This window comes from Trachurus japonicus, chromosome 17 (genome assembly GCF_045865225.1).
Source record: "Trachurus japonicus isolate A0001 chromosome 17, Traja_1.0".
NCBI classification, from domain to species: Eukaryota; Metazoa; Chordata; class Actinopteri; order Carangiformes; family Carangidae; genus Trachurus; species Trachurus japonicus.
In genome coordinates this window covers 4,842,214-4,867,683 of record NC_140923.1, presented here as the reverse complement: position 1 = coordinate 4,867,683, position 25,470 = coordinate 4,842,214, and the positions used below count along the sequence as shown (strand labels likewise).

At 42.9% G+C, this 25,470-nt stretch overlaps 1 protein-coding gene across 4 annotated transcripts in view; it reads left to right on the top strand.

Annotated features, from left to right (window-relative positions):
- The window catches only part of efr3a (EFR3 homolog A (S. cerevisiae)), a 139,597-nt gene that overhangs the window by 91,058 nt on the left and 23,069 nt on the right, over positions 1 to 25,470 (top strand). For all 4 annotated transcript variants that reach the window (XM_085805390.1, XM_085805388.1, XM_085805387.1 and 1 more), the window contains 2 exons: positions 1,925 to 2,074; positions 18,600 to 18,740. In XM_085805390.1, the coding sequence (XP_085661516.1) occupies positions 1,925 to 2,074; positions 18,600 to 18,740 (291 nt within the window). The remainder of the gene's footprint in view (positions 1 to 1,924; positions 2,075 to 18,599; positions 18,741 to 25,470) is intronic.

Sequence of the window (25,470 nt, the reverse complement as noted above, 5' to 3'; positions counted from 1 at the left end):
TGATCAGCCTGCCTCTTCAGATGAGTTGTGAAAAACTTGTCTGCAAGATAAATAGATATACGTATATAAAAAAGTGAAAGTGTCGGGTTATTATTCAGCTCAGAGCAGCAGCAGGTTTGAATCAGCACTTCAACACTTTTTATTTCTGAAAAGAGAAAAATGAGTTTGTGGAGACAGACGTCGTTGGGGAAATGTGATTCTCTCTCTCTCTCTGTCTTTCTTTCTTTTTCCTTCTCTCGCTCTCTGAGTGTTAAGAAGGTAAAAATAGCTCGGTGGCGGCGCTGAGTCTCAGGCGACCCCCCAGCCCCCCTCTACCCCCCTCCACCCTGACTCCATCTCACATCAGCAGTGTATTAAAACACCTGGAGACTCCTCTGTCTCTATTTACCAGAGCGTCGCTGCAGCAGCTGAGATCTGTGTGAGCGTCGAGGTCTTTCAGCATATTTGTGCATAGAAACACTGTTATCCAGTTTCCTGTGTGTGTATGAGTGTGTGTGTGTGTGTGTGTGTGTGTGTGCAGGCATGTTTGTCGGTGGGTGGTGTGGTGTGGTGGTGAGAGCCAGGGGGATGCTGGGATTATTTTCGAGTTGGCTTGATACCTCGGCGTGCTGTAAACAGTAGGACTGTATTTCATTATTAGTTTTGCCGCCGTAGGTGGAGAGACCGGCGCCCAAATAGAATTTCTCTGGCGGTTATTGGATCGGAGCGAAGACGAGGTCACCGCCATGTTTCTCTGGTTATTACTGCTCATACGGGCGTCTCGGTCTGAAACGCAGAGGAAAAGACAGAAATAGGAAAAGAAAAAAAAAAGACTCCTCGGGTCTGACAGATTGGAGCGTGTGTGTGTGTGTGTGTGTGTGTGTGTGTGTGTGTGTGGTCTCAGCATGTGTTAGAGTTGGAAATTATATTAATTCAAAGTGTTATGTTGTTTTTCCTCACACACCAGACGAGAGGTGGAAGTTGAAGTTGAATCAAATCTGCTGCTTTTACAACGTGAGAAACTCTGAAACTCTCAAAGTCGTTGGTTAGAAACAAGAAAAATGAACAAACAGGAATTTGGAAGAAAATGGCTCAGTGTTTTAATATTTTTTTTATATTTATACAACAGTAACTAAACATGAGTCCACTATAGTTAAACTCAGAGGTCAATGCTAAGGTAGCATGCTTGCTAACATGGTCATGAAGCACAGCACAACATGATGGTAACCTCCACATGCTGGTCATGTGACGCTGTTGAAGGACCGCCCACTTTAGTGATGTCATCTGCCACAGTTTCATAACGAACCAATCGTTTTTTTACTGTTTCCAAGAGGTAAACTCGGGTTTTTTCCTGCAAAGAGAATTTTAGCCACCGCTAAACTTCTCATCGCCAACAGCTCACGAGTCGGTGGTTGTTTGTTTGTTTTTTTCTGGCTTTTTGTGCATTTATTTTGAAAGGACAGCTGGAGAGAGACAGGTCCTTTCAATAAACACACATGGCGATGGTGCTGCAACCCAACTACACAGCTGTTAGATGATTGGCTGTTTGCCTGTCACTCGTAGCGTCTAATGATGATTCAATGCATTCAAACATCCTTATATCATCAGAACAGACATGTCCTGCCCCCAGGAGGTACCACAACCATCTCATTTCAACCCAGGAAAAACCCTGGCTAAACCTTTATTTCATTGACAGACCTGTGCAAAACCCTCACACTGGCAACCGAGCCGTCTGATTGGCTAAAAAAAAAGCAACACCTGTTTATTTGAATGTAAAGCAGGAAGTGAGATCCAGACTCCGGTGGTCAGTGAGACACTTTTTAAATTAGGTGTGAAGAGACACACTCAGAGCTGATCACTGTGATTGATCACTGAAGATGCAGGTTAGCAGCATGTGTAAACAGTGCCTAACGGGGTGTGTGTGTGTGTGTGTGTGTGTGTACAGGATCCGTGTGGCGGGGATCAAGGGGCTGCAGGGCGTGGTGAGGAAGACGGTGAACGACGAGCTGCAGGCGATCATCTGGGAGCCGCAGCACATGGACAAACTGATTCCGTCCATGCTGTTCAACATGCAGGACAGCGACGACCTGGACAGGTAGCCTACTACACACACACACACACACACACACACACACACACACAGAGTGACCTTGTTCATGCACCAAAACCTCGACACACAATACCCCCCCCCCCCTTCGCTCAATTATGCATGCAGCGCCGGTGTTTTTCTCTGGAGGCAATCACAAGAGTAAACTACTTCTGTGGAAACATCAAACTTTTGGAGAATGAGGGTCATTGTTACCACGGCAACACACACAGAGATTTCGCTCTGCTATCCCGACCTGTCAAATCAAAGGGCCCATAATAATCAAACAGCATCTTCAGACGATGATTGTTTGACTTTAACTTCCCTGGAGAATAAATGAGGCTCTCTACGATTCACTTTCATTTCAAATGTTTGAATAACTTTATCGAAACTCGTCTGCTTCTCTCACAAGAAGCGGTTTATTTCTCTTTATGTTAATAGACATACATCTTAACATTCAGCAATTAAAATATGTCAATGGATAATAGTAAACAAAAAATAGTATATTTCTCTATTCCTGAAATACACATTATGAATTAATAAAATCACCACAGGGAAGTATTATGTGTTTACATGTACGATATATTAACACTCTTAATATATTGCTGTTGCAGTCTGTGCAGAGATGTTTGCAGTTATTGATATCAGCAGCTAGATATTAACATGATTGGATGTTGATCTGATGATGTCACTGCAGGCAGCCATCTTGGCTTCTTGGTTTGATCACACGGGTGAAAGATTCGACCATAATCTGAGCTCACCTTCACTTTTCCCGTTGGAGTCAATAGACTCAAGACCTGCTGCTGCTGCTGGTCTCATTAAGGGGGCGGAGTCATGCTCTGCTGGTCTCCTAAAAGGGGCGGAGTCATGCCCTGCTGGTCTCCTAAAGGGGGCGGAGTCATGGTCTGCTGGTCTCCTAAAGGGGGCGGAGTCATGGTCTGCCAGTTTCCTAAAGGGGGCGGAGTTGTGGCCTGCTGGTCTCCTAAAGAGGGCGGAGTCACAGCCTGCTGGTCTCCTAAACGGGGCGGAGTCACGGTCTGCTGGTCTCCTAAAGTGGGAGGAGTCATGGTCTGCTGCTGGTTTCCTAAAGGGGGCGGAGTCACGGTCTGATGGGCTCCTAAAGGGGGCGGAGTCACGGTCTGCTGGTCTCCTAAAAGGGGCGGAGTCACGGCCTACTGAAGGGGGCGGAGTCACGGTCTGATGGTCTCCTAAAGTGGGAGGAGTCATGGTCTGCTGGTTTCCCAAAGGGGGCGGAGTCATGCCCTGCTGGTCTCCTAAAGCGGTAGGAGTCACGGTCTGCTGGTCTCCTAAAAGGGGCGGAGTCATGCCCTGCTGGTCTCCTAAAGGGGGCGGAGTCATGGTCTGCCAGTTTCCTAAAGGGGGCGGAGTTGTGGCCTGCTGGTCTCCTAAAGGGGGCGGAGTCATGCCCTGCTGGTCTCCTAAAGGGGGCTGGTCTCCTAAAGGTCTTCTGGTCTCCTAAAGGGGGCGGAGTCATGGAGAAACCCACTGACACAGAAACTGACTCGTACTGGAGTGTTGTTATTTCTAGACCGTCTTTGATCAAAGCCAGTTAGCGTAGCCAAATATCCTCTATGGAGAAGATGCTGCACTACAGGCAGCAAAAGTGGAAACATAACTGAGTCAAATTAATTAAAGTCAAAGTCAGAGATTTTTATTTCACATCCACAAACTGCTTTGCCCTGGAAGTTTGAGGTGTTTCTACTGTTTGACCTTGTGCCTCTTTAACATTCGCTGCCTTCGGTGTGAGAAGAGTCGGGATCTGAACTAAATCCTGCTGCAGCTGGATCTTGTCGTTAAGTCTCCGTGAACCGGAGCATCGGCCGAAGGAGGAGTAAAAACCTTCGCCTGAACCTGAGCCCGGGAATTACACACTCACACACACACACACACACACCTCAGACCTCATTATATTGACTCAATCCCTCAAATCCCGGCCGGTAGTCCAGGTGAGGGAGGAAATCCAGGCGATGTGTCACACTGAGGAGTTTGTTCAGCTCCGGCTCTGAAGAAGCTGCCGCTGCTTCGGGAAGATTTATGGTGAAGATAAACGAGGTCGGACAGGAAGCTTAACATCGGCTGCTGCTACACTTTATTCTGCCAGAAAAAAAAAACAACAACACACACACACACACACACACACACACACACACACACACACACACACACACACACACGAACACACACACACACAGTTCTCTGTTTAAAAAACCAAAAAAACAACCTGCGTCATAAGAGAAGCAACACGACTGGAAATCATTTTGCTGCAGTCAGGGTGGGACGGAGGTGAAGCCTGAAGGACAAAACTCTGGGCAACAATCTGTTATTTATGTCAGTATTTTATTTTGAAAGGGAACACAGGGGAGAATTAAGAGACAGCGAAAGTCACTTATTTTTCCTTCTTCCTCTCCTCTCCTATTTCCTCCTCTCCTCTCCTCCTTCTTCCTCTCCTCTCCTCCTCTCTTCTCCTCTCCCCTCTCCTCCTTCTTCCTCTACTCTCCTCCCTCCTCCTCTTCTCTCCTCTCTTCTCCTCCTCTCCTCTCCTCTCCTCTCCTCCTTCTTCCTCTCCTCCTCCTCTTCATCTCCTCTCCCCTCTCCTCCATCTCTCCTCTCCTCTCCTTCCTCTCCTCCCTCCTCCTCTCCCCTCCTCTCCTCTCCTCTCCTCTACTCTACTCTCCTCCCTCCTCCTCTTCTCCTTCCTCCTCTCATCTCCTCCTTCTTCCTCTCCTCTTTCCTCCTCCTCTCCTCCTCCTTCCTCTTCTCTCCTCTTTCCTCCTCCTCTCATCTCCTCTCCTTCTTTCTCTCGTCTCTTCTCCTTCTTCCTCTCCTCCTCCTCCTCCTCTCCTCTCCTCCTTCCTCCTCTCATCTCCTCCTTCTTCCTCTCCTCTCCTCCCCTCTCCTCTCCTCTCCTCCCTCCTCCTCCTCTCCTCTCCATCTCATTCAGTTGGTTTCCATGTGAACAAAAATCTATTTTTGGACCCTGTGTGTGTATGTGTGTGTGTGTTTTTTTTTCTCCCTCCTGTTTGCTTTTCTCCTCCTAAACCCTCTCGAGTGCCGACGCCTCCTTTTCATCACATGTGGAGGAATTAAAGGTCGAGGGTGTGATGGACCTCGGCCTCGGTCTCTCCTTCATTACCCGGACGACGTGTCGGAGTCGACGCCTGAGCGACACCGAGGGAAAACAGTCGTCAGTCTCTCCGTGTCTGCTTCAAACTTAGACTTTTATTTCACTGCAGAGAAACATCGACTGAAACTTCCTCCTCCGTTTGCCTCCACATTTCAAAATAAAAGTCAAACAGGTGGTGGTCGACTCTTCAGGTCACTTCTGTTTAACTACACACTGAAATTTAGTCAGAATCGCTGTGTGAAGTCCTCAGTGATGAGTAAACGGTAGCATCATGCTTTTCCTTCCTCCTTCCTTCCTTCCAACTCTAAAGTTTTTTCTGGGTTTCTAAGATATCACATTCACACAACCAAAGTCATGTTCTATGACGTCTCTTTGACCTTTGACCTTTGATAGTTGGCCTCCAAAATCAAACCAGTTCGTCCTTTTATCAGATTTGAAGAAATTTCTTTATCATCAACAGTTTTTAATGACACTTGTTGTTGATTCTCGGTCACAAAACAAGTAAAACTCTTGTTATCTGATGTCACAGACGAAATGAGTAATTTACTGTATTTAATTTACTATCAAACATTATTTATATTAGTGGTTTTAGAGTGATTAAAAATGGAAAAATGGTTGCACTGGCAACTGCAATGGCTGGCTGTAGTATTTAGGACAAATACGTTTTCCTCCAAATAAACATGTATATAATAAAAGTAGGGTTTTGCTGCATAAAAAATATAATTAATCGTATAATTTGTATATTAATTGTAATTCCTTGGCTCTACTAGGGCGTGGCACTTATTGTGTCTTTTAACAAATTCATTTCCCTCCCCTGTGAAAACGTGATTTTTATTTCTAACATCCTGCGAGCTGCTCTGTTTACGCCTCTTGTTCCTCACCACTGATCTCAGATCTTTACTGTTGATCAGCTGCAGAGGTCACACGCGTCTTCATGCTTCATGTAGATAAACAAAACAATCTGAATCTGACTTCAGATCAAAACAAAACAAAAACAAAACACATCTCTGCTTTATTTTTTCTTCTTCTGCCCTTCTGTCTGAACTGTGAGTCGTTCACAGCCGCCCGCTCTGATGTGAAGTGTCACACTGTGCGATGAGGAAGAAGAAGAGGAAGAAGTGACCTTGAGAACGACGGCATTAGCACATGAAATGTGTTTTTATATTCAAATGAAGCCAGTGAGCTTCTGTTCTCACTGGAACCAGGATGAGTCCAGATCAGTTTGACTTTGCGGGTTTCAGCCGACGACTCCGACCTTGAGCCGGAAACACTCGGACCTCACAGGAAAACACAACTCCTAATCTTGGAATGATATTAATTAGGGGCGTGTATTGACAAGAATCTGGCGATACGATACAGAGGCAATGATACGATTTATATTGTGATTTTTCTCCCCCTTTTTTTGACTGTGCTAAGTGGGGAATAGTTCAACATTTTGGCAAATTGGCCCATGATCCCTATAGTCATAGCAGTAGGTTTGTTACCTTTAATTGTCGGTGCAAGCTGTTTTTAGAACGGCGAAGCAGAGCCGTGAGCTGCTCAGAGCTACGCTACGGAGGCTCATGGGATTTCTTGGTTTCCCTCATCAAACTCATCAAATACACAATCCAACAACTCCACAACGCTCTGGTGGACAAGTTGTGACCTGCACATTCACCACGCTATGAGATAATAACACAACGTTACCACACAGAGTTGTTTTAGAGGGAAATACAGAGACTGTTTGATGAAAAACTGTCCCTGAAGGCAACGCGCATCAGCGGTTTTGAATGAATTTCCCTCTAAAACAACTCTGTCTGGTAACGTTCTGTTATTATCCAATTTGCCAAAATTTTGAACTATACCTTTAACTAATGCTTGAGCAGGCGATGAGCCACAGACCTGAACTCTGGTGAGATCTCATGAGCAACATTTACTTTTTGTTTTGCATTTTTTTCTACAATCGGATAAAAATCATTGTGATCGGAAATTCCAACTTCACTGTTTTACATGAGAATGAAATTAAGTGATGTGACGTGCGTGTATGGCATCAAGCAGTTAATCAGAATAATATATATACAATAATAATAATATATATAATAATATAATAAATTCACTGTGACATGCGCAGTGATGTTATCCCGGTCAAATCTGTTGAAAACGGTAGAAGAAGCAGCTTTTCTCTCTCTCTTCGTGCCTGTTGCCTCCTCTGATCTAAATGGACCGGTATCGTGTTCTGCCTGCAAACGTTCCTGTTTTCTCTGTAATGAAGCAGCAGTTTCTCCTCCTCCTGCTGTGATCTACATGTGAGGGGCTCGGCTACAGCAGGACCACACACAACACAACACAACACAACACCACAGCAACGCTTCATTTTGTTTCCCCTCCACCACCAAAAACCAGGAGCCAGTGGATGAAGGTCAGAAGCTTTGAGACTTTGATCAGATTAGCTTTTTACATCGACCGGGAAAACCGCCCATTTTCATCGGAAAGACGCTTATGGTAACACTTTACTTGACGCCTATCTCTATAACGCATCATAACCATACTTATAATGAGTTATAATGCTGTTATAACATTGTATAACTATAGTTATAGACACTCATAAATGATCATAATGCTTTATAACAATAATCATGACACACTATAAAGAATTGTATCATGATTTATAATAGGAATTGTTAGTAACTCGCTGACAATGACCACATCGATAATGCATTATGAATATAGTTATAATGTGTTATAATTGGCTTATAAACATGTATAACTATCATTTTAAACACTCATACATTACTATAAGGCTTAATAACAATAAGCATCATAGAGCATTTTATAATGGCTTATAAGGTCAAGTATTATAATAGAGTTATAATGCTCTATAATGTGTTGTGCTTATTGTTATAAAGCCTTATTATAATTTATGAGTGTTTATAATGATAGTTATACATGTTTATAAGCCAATTATAACACATTATAACTATATTTATAATGCATTATCAATGTGGGCATTGTCAGAGAGTTACTAACAATTATAACGTATTAATACCTGACCTTATAAGTCATGATAAAATGCTTTATAGTGTGTTATGATTATTGTTATAAAGTCTTATGATCATTTGTGAGTGTTTATAATTATAGTTATACAGTGCTATAACTGTATTATAACTCATTATAAGTATGGTTATAATGCGTTATAGAGATAGGCGTCAAGTAAAGTGTTACCAAATTTATTTCCAAATGAGCCCGCTCAGATTAAAAATTTTCCAATCAATATATTTACATGACGCAGTTTTATGTGGATCGGCATTCATCGAGTCGATGGTTGAACGACTGCTGCCAACCCTCTGCATGTAAATTGTCAGTAAATATCTCCCACTGCTGCTGATCAGGAAAGAAAACGTCCAATCAACCAACGGGGAAATCCTGCGGTTGTAGTTTCTGTCACATCGACGCCAAGCGGCTGCTCCAACAGAACGACCTGCATCGTGTCTCTGTGACACCTGTTGTGCTGTCGTTTCCTCGGCCTCGGCCTCCTTCTCTCCAGAGGAGATGAAACTTTAATGCTGCATTGTTCTGTGATGTTTTATGCATCAGCTCTGTCACTTTGTGTCTGAGTCGTCGTCGTTGCTGCTACGAGTCGACGGCTTCGAGCTCAGAGTCGCCTCCGTCAGGGTTTTCATCCCAGGTGGTTTTGGAAGGACGAGGCCGAACTCCGACCTCAGTGTTTGACCACCTTGTTTGACGACACCACTCACGTCCTTTTCTAAAAAACCTCTGGAGGAGCCGATGTGAGAGTTTTGTTTGGTCAAGATCTTGTAATTGAAGATGAGGTGAAGATCTGGGGAACAGGACCTGGCTGCCTAATGTTTCCTCCAGAAGACCGTCCCAAACAAGAGGGTCAACCTCTGTCTTTAAAGGGATAACTCAACATTTTTGCAAAATTTTCCTCTCTCCATAACCCCTATAGTCATAGCAGTAGGTTCATTACCTTTAATCATCGGTGCACAGTGTTTTGAGATCGGCGGGGCAGAGACGTGAGCTGCTCAGTGAACACAATGGAGGTGAACGGTACAGGTCCCCTGTCCCTCATCAAACTCATCAAATACACAATCCAACAACTCCACAACGCTCTGGTGGACAAGTTGTGACCTGCACATTTACTACACTATGAGATAATAACACAACGCTACCAGACAGAGTTGTTTTAGAGGGAAATACAGAGACTGATGATGAAAAACTGTCCCTGAAGGCAACGCGCATCAGCAGTTTTGCATGAATTTCCCTCTAAAACAACTCTGTCTGGTAACGTTGTGTTATTATCTCATAGCGTGGTGAATGTGCAGGTCACAACTTGTCCACCAGAGCGTTGTGGAGTTGTTGGATTGTGTATTTGATGAGTTTGATGAGGGTTTGGTGTGTTAGCTGATCTCAAAACAACATGCACCGATAATTAAAGGTAACAAACCTACTGCTTGACTATAGGGAGAGGAGAATTTGCCATAATGTTGAACTATCCCTTTAAGATCTGAGCGACTAACAGCCGTGGAGATGAAACAGGCCTCGTTGGACCATCGGTTTCCTCTGGTTGTGGTCTCTGACCTCGGTCTCTAAACCTGGACCTGGAATCTGATTACCTCGCGGCCCTCAACTCTTTCTTTATTACAACCGCTCAATCTTTCACTTTAACCCCTCGCTTCTTCTCTTCCGCTCTCCGACCGTCCTATCACCTCCGTGGATCTTCTCCGATTTAAATGGAAATTCAGCTTCCACATGAAGCGTATGTAATTACGCTGCATATGTTCCTTCCTCACCTCAGGGGGAGGGCTCGGCATTAACGGCAACCATCACACTCGTTATCTAATGGTCCTCCTCCCGCTACTTAATGAGCAAGAAGCTTCAGTCAGATCTGAGGCGGGAAGTCTGGTCTTTGATGGAAGAGGAGGGGGTGGGGGAGGGGGAGGGGGAGGGGGAGGGGGGCAGGAAGAGGTTAAACAGGAAGGACAGGTCGTTAAATATTCAAATCACCCGTAACAATCACTGAGAGCGATGAGAATTAATAACTATGAATTCCTCTCTCTTTTTAATTTTACGTGCTTCGCCCCCAACGGTTGCCATCTCATCTTGGCCTTTTTTGCTCATAAACATGGTCACATGTTGCAGGTGTCATCTCCGCTGATTGGACAACAGCATAAAGTTTCCTTTCTGAGACACAGGAAGTGTCAGTCAGAGCTTTGTTGGCGCGATGAAGAATGAAAACGTCTGAATCTGTGCGAAACAAACGACAATAGGATGACAGATAAATGAAAATAAGATTTAAAGGAGACATATTCTGTCCCTTTTCCACAAATTAAAATAGTTCCCAGGTGTCTTAAAGACATGTCCGTGACATGCTTAGGTCAAAATCCCCCAAAGATCAAACATCACAGCTCTTTTCATCCTCTCTAAACAGCCCTGTTCAGAACAACTGGTTTCAGTGCCTGTCCCTTTAAATGCAAATGAACCACTGCTTGCCCCGCCCCTTTCTACTGTAACCAGGTAGGGGTGGGATTATGCAAATTCAAAAACTAATGACATCATTGGAAGACAACTGAGGGAACAGCTCATAAAACCACATGGATTTCAACCTCATGAGCCTGAAAATTACAGATTTTATTTGCCAATTCACAAATATTGGGGGCCGGAAGACAAATCAAACACCCAAATATATGTTAAAGAGTCTTCAAAAAGTGATATTTCCATAATATGTCCCCTTTAAAAAAAAGTAACGTCTCATAGTAACCATGCTGTAAATTGTATAAGATACAGTGAACACTACTGACCAAGCTAACAGGCTAACATGAGTTATCTACTCGGCTTCACTTCAGGACAGTTAAAGCAAGGCAGCTTCATTTGTATAGGCCGTTTTTACAAAAGGTTGAGTCGAAGCTTTACACAGCGTCATTACAACATCCTCTGAGCCTCCGACCCTAGCTCACATCCACTGAGGAAAAACTCAAACTGTGAGAAACCTCATGGTGAGCAACAGAGGAGCTGAGGGTTAGCTAAGACGTTGTGTAGTCCTCATACGGTCACGACTGACCTGGAACCAGCCGTTAACAAACAAAGAGGCGGCTTCGTTCATCAGTATCAGGCTAAAAGGAGCTGCTACAGTAAATTGAACCGGACGCCAGCGATGATCCACTGATGAGCGAGTGTCGCTGTCGGTGTCGCTGTCGCTGCAGATGGAGATCATTGAAAATGTCCTGGAGAGAAATGAGTGGGAGGAACGAGTCCAGACTGAACCGTCATCATCACTGTGATTGTCACCTGTAATCAGGCAGCAGCCATCCCATAATCACACATCAGTAATCACACACACACACATATGGCTCCATGTAATCACAGCAGAATGAAAAACTACAGAAGCCCAGAGAGGATAGTATAGTAGGGTTTGTTGTTGTAGTTGTCAGTTTGACCACAAGAGGCTGAAAAATAATGACAATAATGATGATAAATTGTCTTTCAGGGCTTTTACCCTAACCGCCGTGGTTAAATTAATAACACCAAAACAAAGATGCAACTATTTTTGTAAATGCACAACATGAAAATGACTGTCTCTGGACGTCCACTGTGAGTTCACACCAAAATAATACAAATAAGGGTTGACAAGATGAACAGTTCAGAAATATCTAAATAAATTGTTTTAAAAGAATCAGATTTGTTAAAATGTACATTGGTTTTATGACATTTGAACCTTTTTAACAATGGTCAAACTAAATGCTCTGGAAATGTCATATAGTGTAACCACAAAATTAGTATTTGATCCACCTACACTGGATTTTAGTGTGTAGTATGTATAAAATATACTTTATTCTGAAAACATTCAATTTAAATAGATTTTTTTTTGCTGTGTTTCTATGTTTGAATTTTAATGCATTTTAGTGACACTGAGCAGGATATGTCCTAAAACCAAAAAGCTCTTCTTCTAAATAATGTGACAAATTATGTACAATTTATTAAGAAACATACTGTAGTGTTGCATTGCAAAAAGCAAAGTACATTTATTCCACGTCCATGTGAGTCCAGATTTATTTTCCTGTATAAAATCAGATTTTTACACCACTTGACATTGGGTTGCATCACAAAAGAGAGAATTTCCACGTTTAAAACTCAAATTTAGACCCAGAAATTAGTTTAAAGGGATAGTTTAACATTTTGGCAAATTGGCCCATTGCCATAATCCCTATAGTCATAGCAGTAGGTTCGTTACCTTTAATTGTTGGTGCAAGCTATTTTTAGAACGGCGGAGCAGAGCTGTGAGCTGCTCAGAGCTACGCTACGGAGGCTCATGGGATTTCTTGGTTTCCCTCATCAAACTCATCAAATACACAATCCAACAACTCCACAACGCTCTGGTGGACAAGTTGTGAGCTGCACATTCACCACGCTATGAGATAATAACACAACGTTACCACACAGAGTTGTTTTAGAGCAGGGCTGGGCAATTATTTTTTCCAGAGGGCCACACTGACTCCGATAAAGTGAGCGAAGGGCCACACAATGGAATTGAAACATTTGATATTTATTGCTGAATTATATTAAACTACATATATTTGGTGGACATATTGTTTTACAACAGGCTATTTGACAGACCACAATCGATATAACTGCATTTTCAACCTATATCCAGCACAGATCACTGAAGACACATACTGTATTATGATATAAATATGGACTCAAGGCAGATTGTTTTACTATCATCAAAACTTACTGAGCATTAAGTAGCCTAAATGACTGCATCAATGAATAATATTCACAGACACCTTATCAACTCAAATCCTTTTCAGTTCTGATTCAGTGAGACTGTTCTATTTCTGTAAACAACCCAAACTTTAACAGACCTACATCACTTAATGAAGAAAATATTAGGCTAATATGTTTTATTTATGAAGAAACACACAACTCCTTTGCTGCTGCTTTACTGTAACTAACAGCACCAACATGAAAATGATTCAAACTGTGAAAAATAACTGATTTGATTACAAGCGTTACCATTGGTGGATGGAGGCTTCAGACGCACGTGGCTACAATCAGTCACGGTTGCACGGATCACGTCAGAATGAGATCGCCAGCGATCTCATAAAATGCTCTTTTAATCACAGTTTGTTAAATTTCAGTGTTTGGGAAGTTATGTTGTGATGGCGCTTAGTAACCGTCAGCAGTTATGACGTGATTCGGCTGACGGAGGGTTGTGAAACACCGGCTCGGTCCCCGGTCTCCCTCTGACAGGTCGAGGTGATCAGAAACTCCGCTGTGGAGAAAACCTGCACCAGAGCGGCTCCTCTCTCTCCTCCGCCGGACCTCCGGTGTCCGACAGAGAAAGAGACTGAGCAGCCTGTCCTGCAGGAGATCTTCTACCTGGAGGAGGTTTCTGTCTGCGATGGTTAGGCAGTAGGCTACTGCTCCGCGGGGCCGTCACTGTTTCAAACAGCTGATTAACGCGCATCAATAAACGCATCTTTTCTTTTCTTTTTTTTCTTTTTTCTTTGTGCACGTCGCGGGCCGGATTGAGATGGTCCACGGGCCGGGTCCGGCCCGCGGGCCGTAAAATGCCCAGGTCTATTTTAGAGGGAAATTCATGCAAAACCGCTGATGCGCGTTGCCTTCAGGGACAGTTTTTCATCAAGCAGTCTCTGCATTTCCCTCTAAAACAACTCTGTCTGAAGAATTTCAGTCACTTCGCCAAAACAAGTTCAAAACTTTCCTCCAACATTTAGTTTTACTTTCCGTCTCGTAGCGACATCACATCACTGTTGTTCAGTTTTCTGCAGCGCCTCATTCAAAGTCACTTTTAGGCCACAGACTCTTATAGTAACATTCATTTCTTTTTGCCCGTCAGGGAAACAAATTAGCAAACAATTAATTCAGAGCCACGCGGCCTCGTCTGAAGTCTGGATGTTGCAGCAGTTTAATTTCATGTACTGAATATTGTAAAGCTGCAGCAACAGGAGTTTAAATGAAGGCGTCCGTCTGTTGTTAGAATTTAAATTACATTCAGTTTATTAGTCAAACAGCAAAACGTGGGCGGATGTTTCAGAGATAAAGACCCACATACGTTGATTATTGATTATTGATTAGCCTTTCACAGCTGAGACTGAAGCAGACAGGAAGTTCATCAAGAGGCTGGAAGCTGATTTATCTTTGATTAGAAACATCCTGCAGTTGCCGTGGTTTCCTGCTTCTTCTTCAGCAGCAGCATCATCATCATCATCGCTGCAGTCCAGCAGCGTCCTGTCAGGATAAATGTCCGTCAGCGTCGGAGTCGCGCTCCGTGTGCCTCAGCGTCGTCTCAGGGAACAAACACAAACTCAATCTGTTTCAGATCATGATGTTTCCAAACACTCCAGCTCTGGTCACTTTTCCCGTGGCGGCGGCGGCGAGCAGCGGCGTCGAGCAGCGGTGGTGGCGGCAGCAGCGTGTTTAGTCGTTGGCCGCCGCGGTCAAGGGCGTTTGATTCTGTTAATTGCTTCTTGGAGGGCGGACGTGGGCGGCGTGCAGAGAAGAACACACACACACACACACGGTGCTGAGTGTGAAGGCAGCTACCTTGAAAACGACTTTGACCGACGTCGGTGTCTGTTTGTGTTTCTAATTTCCTGCTTCGCTGACATCACAGGTCTGAGTTCCTCTGATCAATAAGACGATCGGTCTCCTGATCGATCGGCGTCTGATCGGCTCATAATGACGATCAATTAATTAATCAATTGCCCTGAGGTGCAAATCACAACAGCAAATCAGAAAACACAACAACAAAAGAGAAAACACTATTGCAAGCGGATTTAACATTTAAAAGCTAAGTTTGACTATCCGGAATTAAAGCAGAAGTAAGCGATCCGGTCGTTTTGGCTAATGCTGCGTTCCAGGCAGGCTTTTGAAACCGTAAATTACAGCTTCAAGTCACAACTTATGACTTTGTAGCGTTCCAGGCAACCCAGTCGTGTTTTTCCGACCTGTTTTACCTGTGAAAGTCACTATAACGGCCACTCGTAACTTCTGACCCGTGAACTCGTACCAGATCGAACTGGTATGACTTCACAGGTCGGAAAAACACGAGTTACGAGTTGCCTTGAACGCACCATAACTTCTTGTCAGCCGATGGAGTTAGCAGCCCCCGCCCTCGTCATGGATCTATTGGTCCTCGTCGCTACGTCACCACATTCACGCGCATCCCTTGGCTGCACACACAGCCCTGCATGCCGTTCTCTCTCCTCATTGGATAAAACTTGTAGGATACAAGAAAAGTTTTCTCCTCGGCTCAGAGCAGAGCAGAGTGACTGACAGACCCGTGTTTCAGACCAAACACTCTATGTAAGTGATTGCTGTCGGAAGATATAACTATTTAAGACTTATATTAACACAAAAATATTGCTTACTTCTGCTTTAACATTGTAGATATCAACAACGTCTTTCTGACTTGTCGTAACTACATTTTGAATAGTTGGATTTTGTGTATGGGGTTTGTCATTACTAGGGTTGTGCCGATTGGCGATCCAATCGTCTATCGGCGATTGGAAGGACGATCGGCGATGTTTTGTTTTCTTGCCGATTTTACACACACACATACTCGCTACTTTTTTATTGATCTAATGCGCAATCTGTTTGTTTTGTTTTAATGAAGCCGCTTGGCTTGCTGCTTCCAACTATACTCTGTCAAATGACAGTGTTTCACCAATCAAATGCAGCCACTGGCGACGTCCAATCAGACGGAGCCAGGTAGTCATATGACCGCACACAACATCTCTGTGGTAAACAGGGTGGCCACTCCGCCCGCCCCCCCCCCCCCCCCCCCCCCCCCCCCCCCCCGGTCGGTCGAACGAACACGTGGAACGGCCGCCGCTGCCGCCAACCCCCCCCCCCGCCCCCCCCCCCCCCGGACCCCGGCGATAGATAGGTCTATCGGCGATCTCCAGGGAGGGCGATTGGGACGATCTGAGAATGTCAAAATCGCCCAACACTAGTCATTACAGATATCTACAATTCAGTTGCAGATATCCACTATGTGAATTACGGATATCTGTAACTGAGTTTGAGTTTGAGTTACACATCCCTCTAAAAGCAGGGCTGCATGGCTGATGGAAAGGGTCAGGGCTGGAGCTACAAGCTTATAGATGCCCTATAACCTTTACACCATACATGTAAATATATGTATATACAGTACCTTTACATAAACAAACAAGCATACATGCGATCTACACACATATATACACACACCTACATGTACATACTCAGCAAATACCAAGCAAAAAAATAGACATTTAACATTTGTCAAATCATTCCTACCTACATTTAGGAACTGAATTACGACTATTCCTAATTCCAGTTTGAGATATCTACAACGTCATTTTGACTAGTCAAAACTTAATTTCAGATATCTGAAAAGGGACATGTAGATATCTGTAATTGAGGTGAATTAAAGATTTCTTGAACTGGAATTATGACTAGTCAGAATCAAATTGTAGATATCTCAAACTGGAATTAGTACTAGTCGTAATTCAGTTACAGATATCTGTAATTCACATAGCTAACATAGATATCTGCAACTGTATTGTAGATATCTGTAATGACAAACCCCATACACATGAATGGTTAAAGTGACGTCATTTGTCCTAGGAAGAATTTAGTTGCAGATATCTGAAATATTCTTTTTGACTCGGTAAAACTGAATTACAGATATCTGCAACACACATCCAGTCTGGCTTTTAAATGTTAAAATGGCTCGACATAAAACACAACACAAAAGAGAAAACACAACGGCAAATTTGTCGTTGTGTTTTCTGATTTGCTGTTGTGTTTTGCACCTCAGGGTATGATGATGATGATGATGATGATGATGATGATGATGATGATGATGATGATGGAGGAGGAGGAAGAGGAAGAAGAAGAAGTGTTTGATCTTCAGTCAGTGACAGTTTTACTCATCGATCAATGAAGCTGATGGATTTTATTCTCTAACGTGATGATTTAAAGAGTTTCCATCTCATTGCATTAGAAACTACAGCACACATACACATCTACACACACACACACACACACACACACACACACACAGACACACACACACACACACACACACACACACACACACACACACACACTCACACACACAGACACACACACACACACACACACACACACACACACACACACACAGATGTGAATGAGGCAGGTCGATGCTCTTTCATTAGATTTTTTCCTTTTTCCAGCGTCTGATTGATTTCTTTTCAGCTCGTCCTCCATTCTTCTAACTTTCTTTCTCTCTCTCGCTCCCAATTCATCTCTCTCATGTCCTGAAGGTTTTTCTCTTCTTTTCTTTTCTTTTCTTCTCTCTCTCTCTCTCTCTCTCTCTCTCTCTCTGTCTCTCTCTCTCTCTTTCACCTTTTTAGTGTCATATGAAGAATTGATTATTGGACTCATCGAGCTTCTTCACACTTTCACCACTTTGTTTCCAGTCAGTTTAACTTGTGGATGTTGATCCGGCTCAGCTCTGACCGAGCACTTTGCACTTTATTTCTGTCCTTTAAAGGGATAGTTCAACATTTTGTCAAATTGGCCCATTGCCATAATCCCTTTAGTCATAGCAGTAGGTTCGTTACCTTTAATTGTCGGTGCAAGCTATTTTTAGAACAGCGGAGCAGAGCCACGAGCTGCTCAGAGCTACGCTACGGAGGCTCATGGGATTTCTTGGTTTCCCTCATCAAACTCATCAAATACACAATCCAACAACTCCACAACGCTCTGGTGGACAAGTTGTGAGCTGCACATTCACCACGCTATGAGATAATAACACAACGTTACCACACAGAGTTGTTGTAGAGGGAAATTCATGCAAAACCGCTGATGCGCGTTGCCTTCAGGGACAGTTTTTCATCAACAGTCTCTGTATTTCCCTCTAAAACAACTCTGTGTGGTAACGTTGTGTTATTATCTCATAGCGTGGTGAATGTGCAGCTCACAACTTGTCCACCAGAGCGTTGTGGAGTTGTTGGATTGTGTATTTGATGAGTTTGATGAGAGGGAAACCAAGAAATCCCATGAGCCTCCGTAGCGTAGCTCTGAGCAGCTCACGGCTCTGCTCCGCCGTTCTAAAAATATCTTGCACCGACAATTAAAGGTAACGAACCTACTGCTATGACTATAGGGATTATGGCAATGGGCCAATTTGACAAAATGTTGAACTATCCCTTTAATAACCAGTTTACTGAATAAACTAAATGAACTGGAAATTACTTTTGTTGACGTGTTAATTTAATTAGTTGTTTTGTTCTTTTAGTTTAGTTTTTTTGTGCTTGGTTGTGTTGTGAAGGTGGATTCATCCTATGTGAATAAATGATTGGTTTAAACTCTAACTCTCTCTCTCTGTCTCTCCGTCAGGGCGGGGCATCCCAGCACGCCGTCGGGGGCGGGTCAGGACGGCGAGGAGAACCCTGCGGCGCTGGCGGAGAGCTGCTTCAGAGAGCTGCTGGGCCGCGCCGCCTACGGCAACATGAACAACGCCGTCAGACCCGTTCTAGTGTGAGTACGACAACGACAGACTGGATTCATTGATTGTAGCGTTTGGGTTGTGTCTCTGCTCGGCCTTGGTTTCCGTTGGATACCATAAGGTGTGAGACGATGCTTCTCAGCCAAAATTCAAATTGCACAGGGGGTCTCGGCGTAGCAGTGCATGTCCATATAACTGTTGCAAATGGATACCAACTGTCTTCGTAACAAAAAGACCCACCAAAAAACATCCAAATACCTCCATGCTGCTCGTATGTAATGTCTGTCTTGTATTGAAGCCCTGAAATGCGAAATTGTTCCAAAAAAAATTAAATTTGACGAACCGGGAAGAGGAGCTTCCGCTACAAACAAGCTTAAAATATAGACTTATTTAATTTTTTTCGGAACAATTTCTCATTTCGGGGCTTCAATACAAGACGGACATTACATACGAGCAGCATGGAGGTATTTGGATGTTTTTTGGTGTGTCTTTTTGTTACCAAGACAGTTGGTATCCATTTGCAACCATCATATGGACATGCACTGCTACGCCGAGACCCCCTGTAACTCAGAGGAGCCACGGAGGACTCTGAAACTTCTCCCAGCCCTTAGTCCACACGAGGGTGACGAGTAGATAATGAGTGAAATTTGAATTTTGGGTGAACCATCCCTTTAAAGTGAGAAACAAGAAGAAGAAGAAGAAGAAGAGGAGGAAGCGTCACAGCTGATAACCTGGTGGAGTCTCATCAAGCAGCGTTTGACTCTTAGACGTGTTTTAAGTCTGAATCTGAGACTTCAGCACCACGGACAGAGACCAACTTTCCAGTCATGGAAAACACGTGGAAAATAAGAAAAGAAAAAAGTCAAATGCTCAGTTTGACTTTTTTCTATTTTGTTTGTTGATGCATTTTGTCATAACATCAAAGCAGGTAGGAGAATATTTCATAGATGAGTTAAAGAGCCACAGACTGAACATCTTTAAACCAGACTTCTGAGGCTGAGAGAGGAAGAAACATAGAAACAATCGGGAGAAAATAAAGTACAACTGTTGAAAAGCCTGAATGGGACGGAGGATGCACTGCAAAAATTCAATATCTTACCAAGAATATTTGCCTTATTTCTAGTCAAAATGTCGTTTCTAGTCAAAATAAATCTCATTATACTTAAAAAAAGACTCATCACATTTAAAAAAGTAGCTTGTTTTCAGTCACTTTTTACTTTTTTCAAGCAAATTTTCCCCTTTAAATAAGTAGAAAAATCTGACAGTGGATCAAGTTTTTCTTTCTTATTACAAGCACAAAAACTTGCTTTCACTGGCAGATTTTTCTACTTATTTCAATTGAAAATTAGTTTGAAACAAGTGAAAATGATCTAAAAACAAGTTAATTTTTAGGTGATGGGTCTTATTTTAAGTGGAAAGAGATTAGTTTAGACTAAAATTGAGACATTTTGACAAGAAATAAGACAAATATTCTTGGAAAGATTTTGAGTTTTTGCAGTGTGGATCAGTGTTCGGTGATGATAACAGGTCTGTCAGACTGAAGCAGTGACATCATCAGCACCAGGAGCCTCCACCGCCGTACAAACATGGCGGCGCAAGATGGCGTCGCTCTCTAAAGCCAGACCCTGTTATATGTAGATACAAAAGAAGAATTATAAGGCTACGAAAACCAAACACATCTTATTCTATAGCGATTATACACTTATACAAATATATTCATGGGTAGTAGATTCAGATTTGAACAATAAACCTTGTTAATTATTACAGACTGGACCTTTAATTTATCTGATATATGATGTATTACATATGATATATTAGAGGAAGGGAAGTGTCTGAGGAGAGGTAGGTGAACGTTAATGAACCGTGTAAAACCTCATTAGTGGAGCCACTTTGATGTTTGGTGTCGTCACTCATGACTCAGCTGTGTGTCGTCCTGCTGAAGCACACACACACACACACACACACACACACACACACACACACACACACACACACAAACACACACACACAAACACTTCAAACCTGTGTGTCATTAGATCTGAACTCAGATCAGTTGGTACTTTTCTGCTCAGCCTCATTTACATACAGAGAGTCACACCTGCACTGTGTGTGTGTGTGTGTGTGTGTGTGTGTGTGTGTGTGTGTGTGTGTGTTCAGTGCAGCTGGGCTCAGATTCATAACCTGTTTTATTACAGGTGGAGTCATGACACAGACAGCGGAGTCAGGCAGTAAATAAACCTGTCGCCACACACACACACACACACACGTATAAACACTCTGGCAGACAGACACACACACACATTTTCTCTCTCACACACACACATACACACACACACACACACACTCTCTCTCTCTCTCCTCTTCACCAGACTCTCAGCTCACAGAGGAAATTGAATGAGCTCTTATCAGGCTGCGGTCGCCGTGTGAACGCGGTCGCCGTGTCAACGCGGCGCTCTATCGCCACCCGGTGACGGCGCCGCGCGCTCTCTCTCTCCTCCTGGGACCAGAGCGTCCTGATCTCTGCTCCTATTGGCTGACGCGCCGCTCCGCATAAATTGGACAATTACATAGTGGCAGTGAACGAGAGTGTGTTTCCACTCGGCTTCAGCAGGAAAATCTCCTCTGGACATTTAAATGAGCAGCTCCAGTGTGATACAGACCATATTCAGCCAACAGTTAAAAACAAAAATAACAAAACAGTTATTAGTGAGTTTCTCTTTTGCTTTTCTTCATCTCTGTTTACTAAATAGAGACACATTTGTTGCCTTATTACCACAACATTCACAGCAGCAGCTTCACTCCAGCAGGTCTAACCCTCTCTACAGAACAGAGATGTCACAGTTACTTGTTTTCATTAGTAATCGTGGTGTTAAACATTATAATTAATTCATCATAAAGGTTCCTAAATACCGTCTCTGTCCAAAAAAGGTCGGCAGATCAGCGCAACCAAAACAACGTTAATGTCAGTTTACCTAACGTACAGTAACACTGAACTGGTAGGAAGTTAAATGTTGACATTTCATTTGTAATTTAAAGGGACATCGAGGAGTTTCTATTTGGTTATAAAAAAGTCTCACGTTAATGTGGATGAATCTACGTTACCACTTGTTAATGGGCCCATTTTCTATAAATCTATGGTTTTGTCTCTATGGTTATTTTGTTATTATTAGTGGTGGTGGAAATGCTGGGCGAGCCGACCAGCGTTTCCTTACTTTCGGTTTCGTGGCGAGTCATGAGAATAACGCCACCGAATCTCCGTTTATGGTGGGAACTACGACGGTATGTGATCGTCTTCCAACCTCTGACTTTAATTCTTGATGAATGAAAACATGAGTCTGTCTTGCGCCGGTCAAAGGATTTCACGGTGCGGAGGCTCATAAATGTAGTGAAAACACTTTGCTTTTCCAAAACTCCTCGTTGTCCCTTTAAAGGTATAGTGCGTAACTTCTATCGCCCCCTAGAGGATTTCTGCGTTATTACAACGATACGGCCGGCACCTCAATATGGCGTATGGCCCGGTGTTACCCGCCCCTCCCCTCCCCACCACTACCGTTTGTCTCTTTCTTTCTTCGCCAACAGACCTTCTGACGAACGGGAAGGCTTTTTCTTTTTAGTAGGATCCACTTCTGAACCTCTTGGTCGCTTCTTCAGGTTCTCCGCCATGTTGCTTCTAGCAGCGCTCTCCTCCCCCCTCCCTTCTCCTTGTCAGGTAAAACCCAGTAAAAGCGTTATTTCCAAAAATACCACGAGGCGTTAGAGGAGCCCAACAGCGTTGTATGAACGTTGTATCATCTCCTCTTGTAGCGGCTTGGGTGAAACGGATATTTACAGACACGTAGAAGTTACGCACTATAACTTTAAAACAAAACAAAAAGAAAACGATGTAAATAAAGTTAAGGTGGCTGTCGCTCGTATCGCTCCTTCGTCGTCGCTCTGCTGTAGGTGTGAACGCACCTTTAAACATTTGTTGTAGATGATAATTAATGGCTTGAATATTTCAAACATTTGCCCTGAGGGATCAATAATTGGTCCTATATTAATAGATACTTCAAATGTTTTGTGTGTTAATTAGTAATGTGATTATATTTCGACTATATTTGATTTTAATACAATAAGATAGTACATGCATTAATTAATTATGATAATCATAATACAGCGATTATTTCTCTGACAATAATCGTACCAACAAAATCTATAACAACTACAGAACAAAAGTCTTGAAACCGTTCGGCTTCACGGTCGTCGTCTTGGTGATAAACACCTGAAACCATGGAGACGGAGTCAAAGAAAACATTTGTTAATTGTTGCTAACTCAGACTTCTGTCATCGTCGTCTGCTGCTCATCGATCCTCCTGAGTCCTGAGAGCTTCCTGACTAACCCAGGAAGAAGCTCTCTGGCTTTTATGTTTGGTTGAGCTGTGCTGTCGTCTGATTGGTCGAGGGGCTCTGAGCCGTAGCAGCAGGAAGTAACAGATTCAATCAGTGAAGGAGCCGCTAACTGTTAATTACATCACATTACTGCAGCTGCTTGACGTCTGTAGAGCCTCTTCAGGAGCCCAGCGGTTTAACCTCCCTCTCCTCTCTCTTCATGTTGATGTTGTTGCTTCTCGTCTCCGTCGTCGACCTTGACCTCTGACCTCTGACCTCTGGCTCTCTCCTCCTCCTCGTTAGCTCGTCTGTGACCTCAGCTCAGCAGCTCACGTCTCCAGCTGCCGAGATTCACAACACAACAACAAAACCTGAAAGATACGTCCACAGATGTGAAAGGGTTCAACTTCTTTCCTCCTCACACTTAAAGGGACAGTTCAACATTTAGTCAGATCCTCCTCTCACCATAATAATCCATATAGTCATAGCAGTAGGTTCATCACCTTTAATTATCGGTGCACGTTGTTTTGAGATCGGCGGGGCAGAGACGTGAGCTGCTCAGTGAACACAATGGAGGTGAACGGTACAGGTCCCCTGTCCCTCATTTATTTATTTGTTTATTTATTTGTTTGTTTGTTTATTTGTAACGGGTCTCTGCATATTTATGAACATACAAAATGTAAATATGCCAGATTTAGCTCTAAAGTTAATTTCCATCCGCAGTCCCTCTCTCTCCGGTTCACACTAAAACAACATTAGACAAGAACAAAACAAAGCACAACATGCTACACATACAATATATCACACAGTAGTAGCTTCAGTCAGAAGGAGCAAGGAGTAGTACAATATTAAAATGCATTTAATCGACAATAAGTGTCATAAAGTGCTGGTTTGAAAGTGCATGGAGTAAAGTGCCTGATCAAACTCATCAAATACACAATCCAACAACTCCACAACGCTCTGGTGGACAAGTTGTGACCTGCACATTCACCACGCTATGAGATAATAATAATAATGTATAGTTATGTAACATTACGAAACATGAAGCAAATACTCAGAACTACTTTCTCTTCTGAAATCCCTCCGCCCAGCAGCCGTGTCTGGAATGTAGTTCCGGCTGCATTTACCTCTAAAACAACTCTGTCTCTAATGTTACATCATTATTTCAGGGTTTCTACTATCTACATTGTGTTGGCTACATAACTAATAATAACAAATATAGTTTCTTCCCCTTTTATTTGGAAAAGTATCGAAATACATTTTGGTGCCGATACCAAAATGTTGGTATCGATCAACCAATCTCTCTCCCATTAGTCTGTTCTTCATACTCATCTTAGAAACTTACATTTTCTAAAACTATGAAGATCTCAGATTCCTCCAAAGTTTCCAGACCTCAGACATGTTCGTGTGTGTGTGTGTGTGTGTGTGTGTGTGTGTGTATGTGTGTGTGCGATGACACGATGTCGGAGTCATTTGTTTTATCGCAGCTTCGTCTCCTCCGTCTCCTCACGTCTCTCAATCTCTCTGTTCTCTCCATCCATCCGTCTGTTCAGAGGTTATTAAAGTGTCTCTGTCTGTGTGAGAGTGTGTGTGCGTGCGTGCGTGCGTGCGTGCGTGCGTGTGTGTGTGTGTGTGTGTGTGCGTGTGTGAATCACTGTCGCTCTCTTCTATAACACACAGGGAGAGTTCACACCGTCACAGACTCAACATATTTAACACAATCTAGTTTGTCTAGTTTGACTTTTCATAGATTTCTGTGCTGCAGCGTCACAGTGAAGGAAGTGACGTTGATTCACATCTTATAGTCCAGGCAAAATAGTGTTTTACGACAGACTAATTGTAACAGAATTTTTTTCACCATACGTCATTTCTATGATCTGTTTTTGCTGCTTGCGGCTTTATGGCTTCTTGACCATAAGTCAATTAGTGTTGAGCTCATTTGCATATTCAAATTCATTTTCAAAGAAACATGTAATACAAAAAATGTTACTTTTCATGGATACTTTCATTGTGTAAAGTTTCATTGTGGTAGGAGTAAAGGAGAAAAAAAAGCCTATTCAGGTGTATTTTGGGCATATTCCATTAGTGTATGGCTAATTTGCATATTCAAATTCATTTTCAAAGAAACTTGTAATACAAAAAATGTTACATTTCATAAATACTTTCATTGTGTAAAGTTTAATTGTGATAGGAGTAAAGGAAAAAAAAAAATAGCCCCATTGGTGTGTATTGTTTTCTGGCCTTATCGGCACCATAGACTTTATATAGAGTAAATCAATCTTGGATTGATGAGAATTAAACATATTTCCCCAACTAGGATTTCTTAGGACTTTTAGTATGTTGTTCTGGACACCTCATAGAAATTCCAAAAATATCTTGGAATTTCATATCTGT